Genomic DNA, 21161 nt, shown 5'->3' on the forward strand with positions numbered 1-21161 from the left:
CCTGAAGTGAATGGTGACAGTGATATGTTACTTCTGAACTAAGCTTGCAGAACTACTGGCTAGCACCTTGCTCTATTTCTGCTTGCTCATTCTAATAGAAACCAGCTGCCAGGCCATAAGCCTCCCTGTGGACAACCAAAGGCATGCATCTTTCAACCACCACGTGTAAGAGCCTAACTGTTCTAGCCCTCAGATGACCTTGAAGTGCCAGACTGACTCGGGCAAATTTTAGTGTGTGTGTGTGGGGGGGGGTGCATTTGTAAACACAGAACCTGTAAATAAGGAGAGGCTTGCCTGCAGGCTATCATCACATTTGGTCCTCAAACAGGTCTGCCATGGAGGAACTGTGTTTTCACACATAAACATTCAAATGAAGTGGAAGTTGAGGCAGACTTGTCCCAGGACAAAACTAGGTTCCAGCTCCAGAGTCTGAGCCCCAAACACTTCCTATCTCCAGGAGGATTAAGTCTCCAATAACCTGAGTGAAGTATTTTTGAGGAAATCCCAAGTTTGGCTTTTAGGGTACGAGAAGTATAAAAGGCCCACACAACATTCTTTGTTGTAATTCTTGTTATTATCCCATACAGTGATAGTTTGCTAGGTACCTGCATTTAGGGACACTGCAGTTCTGAATACAGGACCGGGGGCAGGTGAACGTGACCTTAAGAGTTACGGAAAGGGGAGGGAGAGATGTGCCTTAAAATTAGCGCTTCACTTCTGTAACGCTTTAGGAATCCTATTCCGTGACTTGTGTTCTGGGCTCGTATAATATTAATGGGCGCACAATGCACAGTGGTGCACACCGAAGTCACAGTTACTCAAGGAAGCAGAAGTGGGATGAGTTTGAGGCCGGTGGGGGCAACGTCTGCAAGGCCTTATTTCAAGAACACAAAGAGAAGGGCCGGTGAGGTGGCTCGGGCGGGGCTGCAAGGCCCTGTTCCCAGCGCCGCGCGCGCACGCGCACGCGCGCACGTGTGGACCGCGGTGACACGTCCGTGTATGTTCCCGTGCGCGTGCGTCAACTCGGCCTTCCGACCGCCAGGGGCGGCCGCGCGCCTCCGCCCGCCGCGCCTCCGCCCCGCCGCGCCTCCGCCCCGCCGCGCTGGCCGGCCCGGCCGCTCGCGTGGGCCACCCACCCCCGGAGGCGCTCCAGCCGTTACTGGAGTTAGGGCACCACCGAAGCGCTCGTGCCCGGAGCGCATGCGCGGCTGCACTAACCGGAAGCGCGGACCCTCGCTGTGCGGGCTGCGGCGCGGGGCGGGGCGGGGCCCGGGCGGCTCCGTTTCCATCTCTCCGCGCCCGGCGGCCCGAGGGAGGGGGTGGGTAGAAGCCGTCGCGCGCGCCGGAAGTAGCGGCCCCGGACTTCCGGTCTGAGCGCCAAGGTTCGCGCTCCGGGCTTCCGGGTGGGCGCGAGCGGCCGGCGGGCGAGCGGCCGGCGGGGCGGCCCGCGGACGGGGCCATGGAGAAGCTTCGGCGGGTCCTGAGCGGCCAGGACGACGAGGAGCTGGGCCTGACCGCGCAGGTAGCGAGCCGGGGCCGAGGGCTGGCGGGAAGGACGGGCGTGGGGGGCCGGGCGCTGCGGGTCGTCCGGGAGCCCCAGTCTCCGGGCCCCGCGGCCGGTCAGCGCTGCGGAGCCCAGGCCCCGAGGCCGCGCCGCGTCCTCCGCCCGGTGACGCGTGGGGCGCTGCGGGGCGGGGCGGGGCGCGGGGGAGCGGGGCGCGGCGGGGCGGGGCGGGGAGCGGCGGGGCGGGGGGCGGGGCGCGGGGGGAGAGGGGCGCGGCGGGGCGGGGCGGGGCGCGGGGGAGCGGGGCGCGGCGGGGCGGGGCGCGGCGGGGCGGGGAGCGGGGCGGGGCGCGGGGGAGAGGGGCGGGGCGCGGCGCGGGGGAGCGCTGCGGGGCGGGGCGGGGCGCGGGGGAGCGCTGCGGGGCGGGGGCGGGGCGCGGGGGAGCGCTGCGGGGCGGGGCGCGGCGCGGGGGAGCGCTGCGGGGCGGGGCGCGGGGGGGGGAGCGGGGCGCGGGGGGGGGGGGGGGGGGCGCGGGGGGCGCGGGGCGCGGGGGCGCGGGGCGCGGGGGCGCGGGGCGCGGGGGCGCGGGGCGCGGGGGCGCGGGGCGCGGGGGGCGCGGGGCGCGGGGGCGCGGGGCGCGGGGGCGCGGGGCGCGGGGGCGCGGGGCGCGGGGGCGCGGGGCGGGGCGCCGGCTCTGGGCTCTCAGGACTGGCCTGCACCTTGGCGGTGCAGACCTGCCGCCCGCGGGGTGTCGCTTGCGCGCGTGCGTCTGCCACCGTCATACCTGCTGCCGAGGACCAGTTCTTGCACCGGGTGCGTGGCCGGCCTTCCCCCTGGAGACCCCGGGAGGACATGCGGTGAAGGGTTAACGTAATGAAAAGTTGTGCGGCGGGCTGGGCAGGTGGCTCCGTGGTAGAGCACTTGCCTCGCATGCATGAGGTCCTGGGTTCGATTCCTCAGCACCACATAAGCAAAAAGAAAAAAGCCAGAAGTGGCGCTGTGGCTCAAGTGGTAGAGCTGAAGAGCTCAGCCTTGAGCTGAAGAGCTGAGGGACAGCGCCCAGGCTCAGAGTACAAGCCCCACGACTGGACCCCCCCAAAAAATAAAAATTAATAAAAATAGCTTCTACTCCTGTGCTTGCACTTTGCCCAAGACTCGATAAGGTTACTTCCTCTTGGAAATAGGAGTGGAGCAAGAACTGCTTCGTAAGGGTTTCATTTTTATTATATGCATGTGTCAGACACCACCCTGAAGATTGAGTTGCATCCCCAGAGGGGGTTTTATTTGCCCTCCTCCTTCACTTTCCTGACTTCCTTCTTTGCATTATAATCAGCACTTCTCACCGGTAGCCTTTTGACAAGTGTTTACTTGTGATGAAATCTATGACTTGTAATATTAACACAGAAAGCTGCGAGTCTCAGCCGTCAGACATTCAGCCAGTGACATTTTATTAGTGGTTATTTTGTGCTCCATGTTATGCTGTCGATCTGTGTTTTACATTGCACCAGCCATGACCACAGGTGACCTTAATTTAAGTTCAATTTAAATGTTTAGTTTCTTAGTCCTACGGCCCATATTCTAAGTGTTGAGTCTTCCTGCTGTCAGCAGCCACTGCAGGGACAGTGCCTGTGAGGGTCATTTCCGCCGTGGGAAGGGCTGTCGGGTGTCACTCTAGGCCTTGAGAATGTGAAGGTGATGTGCCAGGCTACTCAATGCCCTGAGAGGAGAAAGATTCCTGAAATCTTTTATCTCTGATCAGAGCGACTGGCTGGTTTTGCCTGGGATAATTATTCATTCATTGGGCAGATCACACAATTGACATTTGAGCCCTGGGACCAGTTACTTTATAAACAAGTCTATAACTTGTCTAGAGAAAAGTGCCACGGGAAAGTTAGAGCTGGGTTGTAGAGCTTGGGGTTACTATACTGTATGTAGTGGTCTAGGAGCCCTGAGAGTCTGGAAAGAAGGCTGCTAGGCAAGGAGGCCAGGGTGGCTGGAGCTAGGGTGTGTGTGTGTGTGTGTGTGTGTGTGTCTGTCTGTGTCTGTCCAGCCTGCGAAGCTTGGTCAGTTTGGAAGCTGAATTCCTATCCTGCGCTGTCTGTCTTGAAGGCTGGGGGAAGGGTTTTCATCTGTCTTTGCTGAGTGGAAGGAAATGTCCTGAGTTTCTTTGTTTTTTTTTTTTTTTGTCGTCAGTCATGGGGCTTGAACTCTGGGCCTGAGAGCTGTCCCTCAGCTCTTCAGCTCAAGGCTAGTGCTCTACCATTTTAGCCAAGGTGCCACTTCCGTGTTTTTTTTTTTCTGGTGGTTTATTGGAGATAAGAGTTTCATGGCTTTTCCTGCCCAAGCTGGCTTTGAACTGTGATCATCAGATCTCAGCCTGCTGAGTAGCTAAGATTACAGGCATGAGTCACCGGTGTCTGACTTGTCCTGAGTTTTGAGTATAGTGGTGGTTCTCAAAACTGCAGAGCTTTACATTAATATGATCACATTCTAGTTCCTACACTTAAACACATATGACTAGTCATAGTAAGACATACCTTCAACTCCAGACATCTTGTTCTTAAGAAACCTATGAAGAGGGCTGGGAAGGTAGCTCAGTGGTAGAGCACTTGCCTTGCATGCTTGAGGCCCTGGGTTCGATTCCTCAGCACCACATAAGAAAAAAAAAAAAAAGCCGGAAGTGGCGCTGTGGCTCAAGTGGTAGAGTGCTAGCCTTGAGCTGAGGTACAACGCCCAGAACCAGAGTTCAGGCCCCACAACCGGACCCCCAAAAAAGAAACCTATGAAGAGGGTGTGGGAGCTGGGCTTCGGTGGTCATGCCCATAATCCTGGCTGCCCAGGAGGCTGAGATCTGAGGAATGTAAAGCCTAACATGGCACTGTGGCTCAAAGTGGTAGCATTATCCTTGAGCACAGAAGCTTGTAGGCAGTCTCCAGGCCCTGAGTTCAAGCCTCGGATGGGCACACAGAAAGGGGGGTGGGTGGGAATAGGGCAGTGGGGATAATCTAGGTAGTAGAGCTCTTACCTACAAACAGGGGGCATGAGTTTAATCCCTAGTACTACCAAAAAACAGCAACCAAACACACACACACCTTCATTAATTGGTCACAGATCAGAGAGACTTCATAATTACAAACCACATTATTTGGAAGACTGAATCCATCAATGTAGCTGAGATTTCTATCATATATAATATATATGAGATACATCCATTTGTTCAGCATAGACACACACATACATATTTAGGTTGTTTTTTTTGTTTTTTCTGGAAGCAGGGTTTTGCTATATAAAACTGGGCTAGGATTATGATGTGTCACCACAGCTGGCTGTGATCTACATTTTGTGTGTGTGTGTGTGTGTGTGTGTGTGTGTGTGTGTGTGCGCGCGTGTGCGCGCGCGCACGTGCATGCATGCATGTGTGTGCGCGCGCACATTCGTGCGCATGTCCAGTCCTGGGTCTTGGCACTCAGGCTAGGGACACTGTCCCTTAGCTCATTTACTCAAGGCTAATGCTCTGCTAATTGAGCTACAGCTCCACTTGTAGCTTTTTTTATTTTTTGGTAGTTAGGGCTGGCTTCAAACTGAGATCCTCAGATCTCAGTCTGGGTGTCTAGGATTATAGACATGAGCCACAAGGAACATGTGAACACTTTGTTTTTCTAATTACCAACTCAACGATTGCAGTCGCCATTCCCTTTGCCCTTTCTCAAGTCTGGTGACGCTCCTTATGTATAGCACGACTCCTACTGAGCAATGAGTGCTGCAGTGCCAAATAACTTCTTTTAACTTTTGCAAAATACTTTTGAGGATCTTTGTTCCCAAATTCAGCAAAAGTATACACAAGTGCTACTGAGTTAGGTCTTAAAGGACTGCTCTGGCTGCTCTGTGAAGAGAACCTGCAGAGCAAGGGTAGGATTGCAGAGGCTGAACGGGTGATCAGTGCAGTGGTTCTGTACGAGGTGCCTGATGGGCGGCGTGAGTCAGTGATGTCAAGACAGCTGGCCGGTCTGTCAGTGGCTTGACGGTAGAGCCGGCTGGTGAGTTCTTATCAGGTTGAACCTGTGAAGCAGAAAGCTGCCTTCTTGGGGTTGGGCGTGAATCTCGGGATGGTGGGATATGGGAGGATCACTCAGATGCCTGGTCCAGATGCTGTGTCCACAGGCGGTGGGAGTGACTGCTGTGTGTAAGTAGAAGAGATGTGACCTCTGAGTGTCTCCAGTGTGTGGAGGTCAGGAGAAGCAGGAAGGTGACGACTGAGGAGCGGGGAAGGGTGGAGGGGAAGGGGAGAGCAGGGAGAGGGGGCTGTGAGTGTGGAACGGCTTTCGTGCGTTTTTGTCTTTCTGTATGCTACTACTATCTTGAAAAGGGAAGGAGGGGATACTGGATTTAATTTGATCCTTTCTCCTGCTGGCAGTGGCCTGGGCTCCACTTGGCGCACTGCAGCGGTCCTGGGGCCCGCTCATGGACATGCCCAGGTGGATCTCCTCATTCATCTGTGGTGCGTGTGTGTGTGTCTGTGCGCGTGCACACGTGGCCTGGACAGGCACTGGGGCTTACACTAGGGCAGAAGAAGCTCAAAGGGTGTGGAGGGTGACCTTGCCCCAGGGACTTGCTCTTCCTCTGGCTTTTTCTTTTTTGGGGGGAGGTGGTCATTTAACGTGTCTGTATTTTTACTCTGAGACCTAACTTAAGAGATGAACAGTTGGTTGGCTTCCTCCTCCTGCTGGAAAAGCAGTGGCGCATTTGGTGGCAGACCTGGAAGGTCAGGGGTTTTGACCGCCAGCCAGTCTGGTCTAGGCTTCCTTGCATTTGGAAGCATTCTAGAGTTTTCTCAGTTAGGAATCGTGAATATCTGTGATTTGTTTCTGTGCCCAGGGCACAAGTTGACTGTTGGTAGATTGATTATGTGCAAATGGAAATCATGTGTCATAACCTTTCCTTTTTAAGGTTACCTCATGGAAGATCAAAATAGGAGGAGAAAGATCTCCTGTTATACGGAGAACCATTCTCTTCTGTTGCTGAAAGAAATAAACTTTCTATTGAAAAGGCACCATTCATTTAACTTAGGAACAATCGGGTGATTTAGGTTTGTAGCGGAAGGAAAAGTGAAGGCAGTCTCATCATTGTATACTTCCGTTCACTGGTGAGCCACTTCCATTTTTAATTGCAAATAAAATTGGACACATACTTTATGATGCACAATGTTTTTATAGATAGAGGTTGTAGAATAGCAAAATCAAGCTAATGAACAGTTCTGTTTTTTAAAATGGACCAGATCATTTATTAAGTGCTGAATGAAAATTTTAGGGCTTATTTTGTCCTATATTATTAAAGTATACATACTGTATATTATTTCTGACAAAACTTATGTCTTTGTGTGTGTGTGTGTGCACACGTGTGCGTATGCGTGCACGCTGGTCCTAGGGCTTAAACTCAGGGCTTAGGTGTTGTCCCTGTGCTTTTCTCCTTAAGGCTAGTACTCTACCACTTTGAGTCACAGTACCACTTGGGTTTTCTGGTGGTTAATTGGAGATAAGAGTCTCTCAGACTTCCCTGGCTAGGCTGGCTTTGAACCACAATCCTTAGACCTCAGCCTCCTGACAAGGATCACAGGCGTGAACTACTTGTGCCAGGCAACTTAGGTCTTTTTTTTTAATTTTTTAATTTTTTCATTTATTGTGAAAATACCGTACAGAGGGGTTAAAATTACATGGGCAAGGTAATAGGAAAGTTTATTCCATATTTTAAACCAGATGATCAGTTTTGACATTACTGGAAATCAGAATGGGTGAATTCCAGCAGTTTTACAGATGTTCCAAGTGGTCTGTGTTACGGCTAGAGCACTTACATTCTGTCTGTTTTTCATGCTGCGTAAGGACCCAAGCTGGCTGCTCAGGTAGGTGGTGGAACCAAAGGTGTTGCCACCTGAGGCTTTTGCACCCCCCCCCTTCTGTTTCTCTTCTAATGCATATCATAAGCTTGTGGTCTTATCTATTTATTGGCTTATATCATTTATAAAGGGGGGGTCATTGTTAACTCTTCCCACATTTGCGGTTTTATTTTTTAAGTGTATATTTGGGGAATAGAAGTCCTTGTATATTTCCAGATTTTTTTCAAACAGCTGTTGATAGATTTGTTTTTAGCCTCATTAGGCTAAAAGGGACAAGTATGCACTAGTAGCACACTTAGTTATCTGAGCGTTTCCACTTAGTCTTCACTGTATTTTAAAGCATGCATTTTGAGTTGTACTTTTTCCTACATAATGTGGCTAGAATTTGTATACTGTGCTAGCATAAATTACTTCAAACACTGTCTTTACCATGGTTGAGGAGTACCCAGCTCCCGCCTTGAGTTGGTTTAGATGAACTGCTCAGACTGGAAGCTGTGCTGCGCTCCTGTCCAGGCCCCTCCTCCAGCTGTCCTGTCTTCTGCTGCTGCTTCCGGTCATCACCCAGCCGTCCCGCTGTCCCAGCCTGTGTCCAGCCGTCCCGCTGTCCCAGCCTGTGTCCAGCAGTCCCGCTGTCCCCAGCCTGTGTCCATCCGTCCCGCTGTCCCAGCCTGTGTCCAGCCGTCCCACTGTCTCAGCCTGTGTCCAGCCGTCCCGCTCTCCCAGCCTGTGTCCAGCCGTCCCGCTGTCCCAGCCTGTGTCCAGCCGTCCCACTGTCCCAGCCTGTGTCCATCCGTCCTGCTGTCCCAGCCTGTGTCCAGCCATCCCGCTGTCCCAGCCTGTGTCCAGCCGTCCCACTGTCCCCAGCCTGTGTCCATCCGTCCCGCTGTCCCAGCCTGTGCCCAGACGTCCCACTGTCTCAGCCTGTGTCCAGCCGTCCCGCTCTCCCAGCCTGTGTCCAGCCGTCCCGCTGTCCCAGCCTGTGTCCAGTGCATGGCTGAAGGGAGGGTCCTCAGGGCCTGGTTCGCTGGGCCTCACCAGCTCTGCAGACTCAGACTCACTTCAGTTCAAGCCAGGTCCTTGCTCCGTGTCGCCCACCCCTCTCTCCAGCTTCCCTCACCAGGCTGTGGGCGTCTGCTGAGCCCTGTGTGCCCTGCCCAGCCCCAGCAGCCAGCAGCCGTTGCCTGCCAGTGTGCCTGCGTGCATGGGACCTTCACTCTGTACCATGTCACACATATCCTGTGAAGCCTGGTAGCAAGTGAGTGTGTGTGAAGCACACACAGTACTAGGATGAGACCTCACAGTGTCAGTAACCTCCAGTGTCACCTGACACCCAGGCCACAACAAGCCCCTACAACCAGGAAGTGACACTGCTGTGTGCAGAACAAAGATTGAATATAAGCTAAGCTAAAGCTTGCCTTACCAGAGCTTGAAGAATCAGATTCTCCAGTGCTGAGTTAAGAACACATTCTCAATTGTCCGTCTCTTTCCTAAGGTCCTGGACTCCACATCCCTGAGTTTCAGCACCAGATTGAAGTGTTTTGTGATATGCTTCGTGGCTGGCATTTTCTTTTCTATCCTTGTGAGTTAAGGCTTTACGTTGATCAAAATTTCTGTTTTATATTAGATTTAATCCTATTCTGTACTAAAAAGCAGTCTACTTTAACGTGCTGTTAGATTATTTTGATGGAACATACCACCTGACATAAAGGGGTAGAGACTGATTTTTAAAAAGATGTAGAAATTAAGCCGGGTGCTGGTGGCTCACACCTATAATCCTAGCTACTCAAGAGGCTGAGGTCTGAGGATCAACCTTTCCAGCCCGGGCAGGAAAGTCCGGGAGACTCTATCTCCAATTAACTACCAGAAAACCGGAAGTGGCCCTGTGGCTCAAGTGGTAGAGTGCTCGCCTTGAGCTGAAGAGCTCAGGGACAGCGCTCAGGCCCAGAGTTCAAGCCCCACGACCAACCAAAAAAACAAACAAATAAATAGATAATAAATAATAAAATAAATAGAAAGGTGTAGAAATTGTTCTTTGGGGATATGGGGAATGGTTGAAATAACTCTATTTTAAAAACCAGTGTGTGATAAGAGAATGCAAGGCAGAGATAGGTGTGTTTATGGCCTGTTTTAATTTGCCAGTCAGAATGAACATTTAACTTAAGGAGTAAGATTTACAAAGACAGTTGTGTTGCAGTTCATTTATGTATATTCTTGCCAATTAGCAAAAAGTCAAGTTAGTACATACCATTGGGAAGTAACTGATGTTACTATGTACCTGCATTTAAACACGCTTCTCACAGAGTCTGTGTATTGCTGCTGCAGTAACACGTTTGTGTTTGTAGCCAATACAAACTTACTTGTGTCTGTAATGTCTAATTTAGGGAACTGGATTGCTGTGGCTTCCCAACATAAAGCTTTTTGCCGTGTTTTACACCCTTGGGAATCTTTCTGCATTAGCCAGGTATGTATATCTCTTTGGCTGCCAGACTTGCCTTCTAATGAGTACCTTGCTCCTTACATCTTGCCGATTCAGCAATTTGTTCATTCTGTACAGTGATTGGCCTCTTGTGTGTGCCAGTTACCATGGCAGAGTGCTTACACTGGCAGTAGGCGCTGTGCACCGGGCTGGGCTGGCCCACAAGAGGTAGCTTCTGGTGCCATCCCTGTACCATACTGCCAGGTGGGGACAGGCTTCCTCCTAAAATGCTGGGCAGTGGGTCCCCAGCCCAAGCTTGTAGCTGAACCCCTGCCCACAGTGGGCCTCCCAGCCCACTGCTTTCACAGTACTCAAGATGGGGCAGTTCATAAAGAACCAACATTTATTTATAATTCTGGAAGCCGAGAATGCTGTGATTATTAAGTAAACCAGCATAGCTTCTTGGTTGAAAGGCGGTCTATTGTTGCATAGACTCAGGGATTCGTAGAGCCCTTCTCGGTTATTTATTTGTTCCCCATAGTACTTGCTTTCTGATGGGACCCGTGAAGCAGCTGAAGAAGATGTTTGAAACCACAAGGTTGCTTGCAACAGTTATCATGCTTGTAAGTAAATAATGCTATGGGTTTGGGGGTTTTTTGGTGGGAGGGCAGTCATGGGGCTTGAACTCAGGGATTAGGTGTTGTCCCTAGCTTTTGTACTCAAGGCTAGTTAGTATTCTACCACTTGAGCCACAGCTCCACTTCCAGCCTTTTTGGTGGTTAATTGGACATAAGAGTCTCACAGACTTTCCTGCTCTAACTGGCTTCCTATGTGATTCTCAGATCTCAGCTGTCTAAATAGGATTACAAGTGTGAGTCACTGGCACTCAGCCTTAAAATACTTTTATTAATGTATTTTTACTACTGCTTTATGAGTGTTGCTATCTTATCATGCTCTAGACAATAATAAAAAGGGATGTGTCTCAAGGCTGTGTGTTAAAGATTTTGGGTGGTACGGTGCCATGTGTAATTACAGCTGAATGTATTTTCTTTTTCTTTCTTTCTTTTTTTTTTTTTTCTTTCTGGTACTGTCTTGGGGCTTGAACTACTCAGGGCTGGAAACTATCTCTGAGCTTTCCTTTTTTGGGCTTAGCATTCTACCACTTTAACCATAGCTCCATGTCTAGCTTTCTGCTGATTAACTGAAGATAAGTGTCTCACTGGCTTTTCTGCCTGGACTGTCTTCAGACTGATTGTACGATCTCATCTCAAGCCCCCTGAGTAGGTGGAATTACAGGCGAGAGCCGCTAGGATCTGGCTGTGTTTTCATTAAGACCTATAGATTGTTGGCCTGTCTGTACTGCTTGGGGACAGGGAACGGTGAACGGCGGCAGGTTGCTCTGAGCCGGTCTCTCTGCGTCTGTCTCAGGTGAGCTGGCACTAGGGGTCCTCTGGCTTTGTCCTGCCTGACAAGCCATCCTGACCCTGTGGCTTCTGTGTCAATACCTTGAAGCAGCTCTTCTTCACACAGTGGGCTCTGTCCTGACTCTAAGTGCTCTCTCTACCTTGGGGTTGGGGGTGCGGCGAGAAGGCTTATGGTTGTGGTTAGAAGGTTTTCCTCATGGCAGGGTGTGGGTGTTGTTTTGTTGGTGTTCTGTGTGAGGTGGGCTTTAGGAGGGGCCCCATTCTCTTCCCCTGTCATCATGCCTCTGCTTCTTTACTCGATTTCTTTTGTCTGGAGGCATTTTGATGCTTCCGTAATATACATAGCAGCACTAGCAGTTTAGTTTTTATTTTACTATTAACTATACACAAACCTACACAACGTTAACTTGCAGGTAAAAAATGTTTATCACTAGCTTGTCTGCCAGACATTTTCTCACCAGAAAAAATAATTCCCTTTTTGACGTGATTTTATTTATTATGTCTTTATTCAGCGTGAATGTTACTACTGTGTATTTATAGCTCTTGTAGTTATTTTACATAGGTTAGCTTATGTATCAGTATGTTTACCTGGATTGTTAGTAAATTACCTTCTACTGGCAGTGTACATTCCAATGATACTTTACTAAGATTTGTTCTAAGATGTTCTGGCATTTATCATTAACCTTGGAAGCTGTCTGTCAGGATGTCTGGAGGTACAAAATACCTCCCTAAATCTCAGGGGCAGGTATGATCCACCGTGATCCTGGCTTGTCACCGGGCTTCATGGAGAATGGAGTCGGACGGCACAGTTGCTCGAGCGATGGTGGAGACCAGCTTCCCTCTTGGGCCAACCAGCTCCTGCTCTGTTGTATGGCAGAAAATCCACATTCTGAGTTTTCATTGTAGCAGACCGTTAAGCAAGCAGGCAGTGCATGTCTCAGGCTAAAAAGGTGACAGGGTCTACACAGAATCTGTAATGGAGCCAAGGTCTCTCCAGGTCATGGGTCAGGCAGCCTCTGACCCGGCCTTTCCTGCTTCCTGAGGCGGCGGACATTTGGCATGGAGAGATGCACAGGCTTTCTGTGTGAAGCATGTTTACACGTACTTTGTACAGCCAAGTGCAGGGGGCTGCAGTGAGGTCACAGGCGTGGGGCCACAGGGACTTCCGTTAGCAGAAGCATCTGTAAGAAGAGCAGCGTCACTGAACACTCTTCAAGTGTTGCACACTTAATCCACACACTAGTCACCAAGCTTCAGTTTGCTGTCATGCACTTGAGAAAACAATCGGGTATGTAGGTAGAACTAGATTTTCTTCCAGTGAGTTCCCGTGGACAGATGTAGGACAGTCCACCCCAGTGAGTTCCCGTGGACAGATGCGGGACAGTCCACCCCAGTGAGTTCCCATGGACAGATGCAGGACAGTCCACCCCAGTGAGTTCCCGTGGACAGATGCAGGACAGTCCACCCCAGTGAGTTCCCGTGGACAGATGTAGGACAGTCCACCCCAGTGAGTTCCCGTGGACAGATGCGGGACAGTCCACCCCAGTGAGTTCCCATGGACAGATGCAGGACAGTCCACCCCAGTGAGTTCCCGTGGACAGATGCAGGACAGTCCACCCCAGTGAGTTCCCGTGGACAGATGTAGGACAGTCCACCCCAGTGAGTTCCCATGGACATATGCAGGACAGTCCACCCCAGTGAGTTCCCGTAGACAGATGTAGGACAGTCCATCCCAGTGAGTTCCTATGGACAGATGCAGGACAGTCCACCCCAGTGAGTCCCCTGGGACAGATGCAGGACAGTCCATCCCAGTGAGTTCCTATGGACAGATGCAGGACAGTCCACCCAGTGAGTTCCTATGGACAGATGCAGGACAGTCCACCCAGTGAGTTCCTATGGACAGATGTAGGACAGTCCACCCAGTGAGTTCCTATGGACAGATGCAGGACAGTCCACCCAGTGAGTTTCTATGGACAGATGTAGGACAGTCCACCCCAGTGAGTTCCTATGGACAGATGCAGGACAGTCCATCCCAGTGAGTTCCTATGGACAGATGCAGGACAGTCCACCCAGTGAGTCCCCTGGGGCAGATGCAGGACAGTCCATCCTAGTGAGTCCCCTGGGGCAGATGCAGGACAGTCCATCCCAGTGAGTTCCTATGGACAGATGCAGGACAGTCCACCCCAGTGAGTTCCCGTGGACAGATGCAGGACAGTCCACCCCAGTGAGTTCCCGTGGACAGATGTAGGACAGTCCACCCCAGTGAGTTCCCATGGACATATGCAGGACAGTCCACCCCAGTGAGTTCCCGTAGACAGATGTAGGACAGTCCATCCCAGTGAGTTCCTATGGACAGATGCAGGACAGTCCACCCCAGTGAGTCCCCTGGGACAGATGCAGGACAGTCCATCCCAGTGAGTTCCTATGGACAGATGCAGGACAGTCCACCCAGTGAGTTCCTATGGACAGATGCAGGACAGTCCACCCAGTGAGTTCCTATGGACAGATGTAGGACAGTCCACCCAGTGAGTTCCTATGGACAGATGCAGGACAGTCCACCCAGTGAGTTTCTATGGACAGATGTAGGACAGTCCACCCCAGTGAGTTCCTATGGACAGATGCAGGACAGTCCATCCCAGTGAGTTCCTATGGACAGATGCAGGACAGTCCACCCAGTGAGTCCCCTGGGGCAGATGCAGGACAGTCCATCCTAGTGAGTCCCCTGGGGCAGATGCAGGACAGTCCATCCCAGTGAGTTCCTATGGACAGATGTAGGACAGTCCATCCCAGTGAGTTCCCATGGACAGATGCAGGACAGTCCACCCCAGTGAGTTCCTATGGACAGATGCAGGACAGTCCACCCAGTGAGTTCCCATGGACAGATGTAGGACAGTCCACCCCAGTGAGTTCCCATGGACAGATGCAGGACAGTCCATCCCAGTGAGTCCCCTGGGGCAGATGCAGGACAGTCCACCCCAGTGAGTTCCCATGGACAGATGCAGGACAGTCCATCCAGTGAGTTCCTATGGACAGATGTAGGACAGTCCATCCCAGTGAGTTCCCATGGACAGATGCAGGACAGTCCACCCCAGTGAGTTCCTATGGACAGATGCAGGACAGTCCACCCAGTGAGTTCCCATGGACAGATGTAGGACAGTCCACCCCAGTGAGTTCCCATGGACAGATGCAGGACAGTCCATCCCAGTGAGTCCCCTGGGGCAGATGCAGGACAGTCCATCCCAGTGAGTCCCCTGGGGCAGATGCAGGACAGTCCACCCCAGTGAGTTCCTATGGACAGATGCAGGACAGTCCACCCAGTGAGTTCCTATGGACAGATGTAGGACAGTCCATCCCAGTGAGTTCCCATGGACAGATGCAGGACAGTCCACCCAGTGAGTTCCCATGGACAGATGTAGGACAGTACACCCCAGTGAGTTCCCATGGACAGATGCAGGACAGTCCACCCCAGTGAGTTCCCATGGACAGATGCAGGACAGTCCATCCCAGTGAGTCCCCTGGGGCAGATGCAGGACAGTCCATCCAGTGAGTCCCCTGGGACAGATGCAGGACAGTCCATCCCAGTGAGTTCCCATGGACAGATGCAGGACAGTCCATCCAGTGAGTCCCCTGGGGCAGATGCAGGACAGTCCACCCCAGTGAGTTCCCATGGACAGATGCAGGACAGTCCATCCCAGTGAGTCCCCTGGGGCAGATGCAGGACAGTCCATCCAGTGAGTCCCCTGGGGCAGATGCAGGACAGTCCACCCCAGTGAGTTCCTATGGACAGATGCAGGACAGTCCATCCCAGTGAGTCCCCTGGGGCAGATTCAGGACAGTCCACCCCAGTGAGTTCCTATGGACAGATGCAGGACAGTCCATCCCAGTGAGTTCCTATGGACAGATGCAGGACAGTCCATCCCAGTGAGTCCCCTGGGGCAGATGCAGGACAGTCCATCTAGTGAATCCCCTGGGGCAGATGCAGGACAGTCCACCCCAGTGAGTTCCTATGGACAGATGCAGGACAGTCCACCCCAGTGAGTCCCCTGGGGCAGATGCAGGACAGTCCATCCAGTGAGTCCCCTGGGGCAGATACAGGACAGTCCATCCAGTGAGTCCCCTGGGGCAGATGCAGGACAGTCCATCCCAGTGAGTCCCCTGGGGCAGATGCAGGACAGTCCATCCAGTGAGTTCCCATGGACAGATGCAGGACAGTCCACCCCAGTGAGTTCCCATGGACAGATGCAGGACAGTCCATCCAGTGAGTCCCCTGGGGCAGATGCAGGACAGTCCACCCCAGTGAGTTCCCATGGACAGATGCAGGACAGTCCACCCAGTGAGTTCCCATGGACAGATGCAGGACAGTCCACCCCAGTGAGTTCCTATGGACAGATGCAGGACAGTCCACCCAGTGAGTTCCCATGGACAGATGTAGGACAGTCCACCCCAGTGAGTTCCCATGGACAGATGCAGGACAGTCCATCCCAGTGAGTCCCCTGGGGCAGATGCAGGACAGTCCATCCAGTGAGTCCCCTGGGGCAGATGCAGGACAGTCCACCCCAGTGAGTTCCTATGGACAGATGCAGGACAGTCCATCCCAGTGAGTCCCCTGGGGCAGATGCAGGACAGTCCACCCCAGTGAGTCCCCTGGGGCAGATGCAGGACAGTCCATCCAGTGAGTCCCCTGGGGCAGATGCAGGACAGTCCACCCCAGTGAGTTCCTATGGACAGATGCAGGACAGTCCATCCCAGTGAGTCCCCTGGGGCAGATGCAGGACAGTCCACCCCAGTGAGTCCCCTGGGGCAGATGCAGGACAGTCCATCCAGTGAGTCCCCTGGGGCAGATGCAGGACAGTCCACCCCAGTGAGTTCCTATGGACAGATGCAGGACAGTCCACCCCAGTGAGTCCCCTGGGGCAGATGCAGGACAGTCCATCCCAGTGAGTCCCCTGGGGCAGATGCAGGACAGTCCATCCCAGTGAGTCCCCTGGGGCAGATGCAGGACAGTCCATCCAGTGAGTCCCCTGGGGCAGATGCAGGACAGTCCATCCAGTGAGTCCCCTGGGGCAGATGCAGGACAGTCCATCCAGTGAGTCCCCTGGGGCAGATGCAGGACAGTCCATCCCAGTGAGTCCCCTGGGGCAGATGCAGGACAGTCCATCCAGTGAGTCCCCTGGGACAGATGCAGGACAGTCCACCCAGTGAGTTCCCTGGGGCAGATGCAGGACAGTCCATCCAGTGAGTCCCCTGGGGCAGATGCAGGACAGTCCATCCAGTGAGTCCCCTGGGGCAGATGCAGGATAGTTGTGTGCTTTGACTCGGCTTCTGGAGGGCCTCTGGCCACTCACCCTGTCTGTCCTCTTTCCTCCGTAGCTGTGCCTCGTCTTTACCCTGTGTGCTGCTCTGTGGGTAAGTAGTGTGAGCTGGGCAGGCTTCCTGCCAGCTGCTACCTTTCCTCCTGAGGTGTCATCACTTCAAAATAGCTCAGTCTTATTTTATAAGGCTCCCAGGGATCACAAGTTAAATGGACAGCCAGTTGGCTAGATGGAGAGGATGGTGCCGTGTGAGTGTAACAGCACTGTGAGTCTCTGGCTGGTGCTTCTCCCGGTGTGTTGATGTGGGTCCTCCCTTGGGTTCCCCCGTGGGCTCCTGAGCCACCGTAGGGCAGGCACAGGTGGGACAGGGTGCTCAGACCTGGGGGAGAGAAGGCAGGGAACCAAGCAGACCAGTAGGAAGGGTGCAGAGAGCCTCAGCCATGGACCACTTGTGGACACTGGACCCGCATCTTTAGTCTCTGGGGATGGGACATAATGACAGCCCGTGTCACTAACTGGGGCTTCGGGTTCTTCATTAGATCTGCCTGTGTTTTGTACTTACCTGCTTCCAAAAGGCCTTGGGCACTTCTTGCACTAGCAACCAGACTGTACACTGGGAAAAAGAAAGGCAAGGGCTGGGATGCATTTCAGTACTAGAGTAACGGCCTGCCCATGGGTGAGACCCTGGGTTCAATCCCCAGCACCACAGAAGAAGAAAGGGGCTTAATGGGTTTTGTGTGTGTGTGTGTGTGTGTGTGTGTGTGTGTGTGTGTGTGTGTGTGTGTGTGGAGCAGGACTGTAGGTGAGGGAGTGAGGTCAGGTAGTAGACGGCGCAGCCGGTGTGGGTCTGAGGGGAGCAGAGGCTAGGAAGGCTTAGGTGAGTTCAAGACCTGACCCAAGAAGTTACTGCTTCCGGCCTCTGCACAGCTGTTCAGACACATTTAAGGTCACGTGTTTTGCAATATTTAAATGAATAGATGGTTTTTGAAAGGAAATGTACTTCCTGGACATTTGAGTTTCTGGAGTGTATCATACTAAAATTTAATAAAGAAATTCTTTTCTTTGCTGAATTTATTTTCTTTTTGAAGGGGAAAAATCGGACTTAATTCTAGGAAGTATTACTTTAAGTCTACATGCATTATTCTGTTTTTGCTCTTGTTAATAGCACAAGAAGGAACTGGCCTTGTTATTCTGCATATTGCAGTTCTTGTCCATGACGTGGTAAGTGTTTTTCTTAAAACAGCTTTTAGAAAGATAAAATGGCTGGCATGCCTGTAACCTGTAAAGCCCTAGAATCGGGGATTTGAATCCTGTGCCTTAGTCCAGACTTGCTGTGAGGTCTGAGTTCTGGTGTAGGGCCGGCCTCTGCCCTTTGGAGGTGGGGTCCAGGAGGGTGGGTGTCATGCTGGGAGGGAAAAATGATATAATGTAGGTCTAGCACCAGTAGCTCTCACTTATATTCCTAACTATTTAGGAGGCAGATTGAGAGGACTGTGATTTGAGGCTATCCTACACAGAAAAGTCCATGAGACTGCGTCTCAGCTCAACAGCTGAGCATGGTGGCAGGCGCCTGTCATCCCAGCTGTGGCAGAAAGTAGGGGGACTGTGGTCCAGGCACATACATTCCTGGCAGGAAGTAAGACCCCATCTCAAAAACAAGCAGCATACTTGAAAGGGTGGGCGCGGGTGGTCAGAGGTGGATCACCTGCCCGGGAGGGCGGGCTTGCTATGGCTTGTTGTCTGCGTCTTACTGCGCTTGTGATGGTATTAGGCACTGCCATTTGGGCTGCAGGGGTGCTGGTGCAGAGCAGCTGACAATGTACTGAATCTCTTGCAGGTACAGTCTGTCCTACATCCCCTATGCACGGTGAGCTTGTTTGAGTTCTTTACTTCTTGCCCTTTTATCGTGTTTATACAGATACCTGGGTTTAAATAGTATTTCGTTCAGTTGACTTTTCTTACTTAATGGAATTAATCTTTTTTTTTTTTTTTTGCATGAGATGAAAAGCACCGTGTGTCAAATCTGGACACACGTGAGGGAGGTTGTAAACCACTCCTGCCCTGCAGTCGCAGTCAGGACGATGTGGACCCTCCTGTGCTCTTCAGCTCAGTAACAGGACACAGCTCCAATGCAACAAATTCTGCTTTTGAAAAAATGGGGTTGGGGAGGTGTTAGGAAAATGTGCTACATAAACGTTATTAGCCAGCAAAAACGTATATAGTCTCTATGTTGAAAGGCAACTGTCATTTTCTCTTTCCAGACAAAGGTGTTGACTAAGTAGTAGAGTAAAAACAAAACTTAATTCTAGGGCCTGGGAAGGTAGCTCAGCGGTAGAGCGCATGCCTTGCAAGCATGAGGCCCTGGGTTCGATTCCTCAGCACCACATAAACAGAAAAAGCCAGAAGTGGCGCTGTGGCTCCAGTGGTAGAGCACTAGCCTTGAGCTGAGGGACAGCGCCCAGGCCCAGAGTTCAGGCCCCATGACTGGCAAAAAAAAAAAAACTTAATTCTAGTCTTAAGACTGATAGATTGGGGAAAAGATTCTGGTGAGACTTGGCTGTGCTTCTCTGAAATTTTGAGATATGATGTATATTTTAAAACACGGCAAAATTGTATACAAAATAAGAACAATGAAGGAAATTAGTACCTCTTTGTTCCATCATCATATATGGGTAATTGTTTTTGATGAACAGTTATAAGGAGAATAAAAACATGTGAGACATGACCTGCCCTCCCCCAGAGTCCTACCCTGGAGAGCAACTTGTGACATGCAGAACAAGTCTCAGATGTTATTGATGGGTAAAAGGATTTGTTTGTTTTTTTAATGAGCATCCTTTATGTAATAGTGTAAACATACAGAAGAAGTTATGAAAGGTGGTTTGTCACCTTGATCGGTATTTCTCATTGATTAATATTTCTGGAACTCTTAGGGGTCCATGATATTTAAATATGTTGCTTTCAAAATCTCTCTCTGCCTCTGGCACCACGAGGCAAGCATCCCTGCGCCATGGCGCACTCTGTCTCCTGGGGAACTTTGCCTCCTCACCTGGGGGCCGGAAGCATGCAGTCAGCGGGCCATGAGGGAAGCTCTCACGGGTGCCCCCTGTCGGGCCAGTCCAGCACAAAAGAGAGTAAGGGAGGGCCAGAGACAGCATCTGGATGCACAGAGCTGGCACAGCCAGGCTTATATGAGAGAACACATGTGTTCAACTTTCTCTTACCATGATGATCTCCAGTTCCAACGTTTTCCTGCAAACATATCTTAATGGGTGAATGATATTCCACTGTGTATATATGCCACAGTGAACCTTATCCACTGACAGTTGATGGGCACCTGGTTTGATTCTGTGACTACAGTGTTGAGGCTAGGGTCAAACATGCGTATGTAGGCAAGTGTACAGTGCATTAGCTCTTTTAAAAATATGCTTTCACTAGATTAGTTTTGACTTTTTTTTCCATGTGGGTCCTGAGGCTTGAACTCAGGATATGGGTTTTGTCCAGATGCTCAAGGCTAGCACTCTACTACTTGAGCCAAAGCTCCATTTCCCACTTTTTTGGTGGTTAACTGAAGTCCTGCCTGGGCTGGCTTCAAACCAAGATCCTTAGATCTCAGCCTCCTGAGTAGCTAGGATTATAGGTGAGAAGCCACCAGTGCCCAGGTTGAATTTATTTATTTATATTGATCAACAAATGTGATGGTAAAGATTTTAGAGACAAATACCATTCAAGAATTGGCAGGGGAAAAAAAAAAGAAAAAAAAAATTAAAAAAAAAAATTGGCAGGGCTGGGAATGTGGCTGAGTGGTAGAGTGCTTGCCTAGTATATATGAAGCCCTGGGTTCGATTCCTCAGTGTCACATAAACGGAAAAAGTCAGAAGTGGTGCTGTGGCTCAGGTGTAGAGTGCTAGCCTTGAACAAGAGAAGCTTAGAGACAGTGCCCAGGCACTGAGTTCAAGCCTCAGTACAAATATCTCCGCCTCAGCTTTTACTTTCAAGTTGTAGATACCACCTTAGTTCATCAGAATCCCAGTAGTGTCCGATTGTCCCTGCAGTTGTGCTTTTGAGGAATGTGACTGTCTCCTGCCTTCCTCTTCTCCAGGGATGCTGTTCTTAAGTGCTGCTCTTCTCTCCTAAGCTGAGTGTCCTAGCGTGCTTTTACAGGACAGAAACACTGGCGTGCTGATAAACTGTGTTTGAGATAGTGCTCTGAAGTACACAGTTCCCAACAGAGCTGTCAGTCACTCCAGAGCCAGCCCTCTGGAGCTGAAGACCTTCTCCTGTACTGGTGAACACACGCACCACCGACACCGTTCCTGCCAGTAGCCTGCATTCACTCTGTGTCGTCAACCTGCTTCCAAAGATAGGAGGCGCCTGATCATTGCCAGTTGTAGATAATTTTCCCAGAACAGCTTCTGAGGTGTGAATATCTAAGAGCCAGATCTGTGCTGCAGGGTGCATTCAGCTTACTTGGTTTTCTTTAAATGTCTGCATTTTTAAGACCTTTTTTAACTTTAAAAATGTGAAACTTTATATCTTAAAGTTGCTTATTACATGTAATAAAAATAATATATATCTTTACAATTTCAAAATAAACCCACTCTTGGAAAAATAACAA

The 21161-nt window shown here is 51.3% G+C and overlaps 1 protein-coding gene across 1 annotated transcript; it reads left to right on the plus strand.

The window, feature by feature from the left end:
* Positions 1-1119: 1119 nt before the first annotated feature.
* Positions 1120-21161, plus strand: Sft2d1 (SFT2 domain containing 1). Its single transcript, XM_042689717.1, has 8 exons — positions 1120-1522; positions 8887-8973; positions 9776-9855; positions 10352-10433; positions 16605-16640; positions 17712-17767; positions 18384-18413; positions 20646-21161. The coding sequence occupies exons 1-8, from the start codon at positions 1460-1462 to the stop codon at positions 20683-20685; spliced, it is 474 nt and encodes a 157-aa protein (XP_042545651.1). The 5' UTR covers positions 1120-1459; the 3' UTR covers positions 20686-21161.

This window comes from Dipodomys spectabilis, unplaced genomic scaffold (genome assembly GCF_019054845.1).
Source record: "Dipodomys spectabilis isolate Male_0828 unplaced genomic scaffold, ASM1905484v1 ptg000126l, whole genome shotgun sequence".
In the NCBI taxonomy this organism is placed as follows: domain Eukaryota; kingdom Metazoa; phylum Chordata; class Mammalia; order Rodentia; family Heteromyidae; genus Dipodomys; species Dipodomys spectabilis.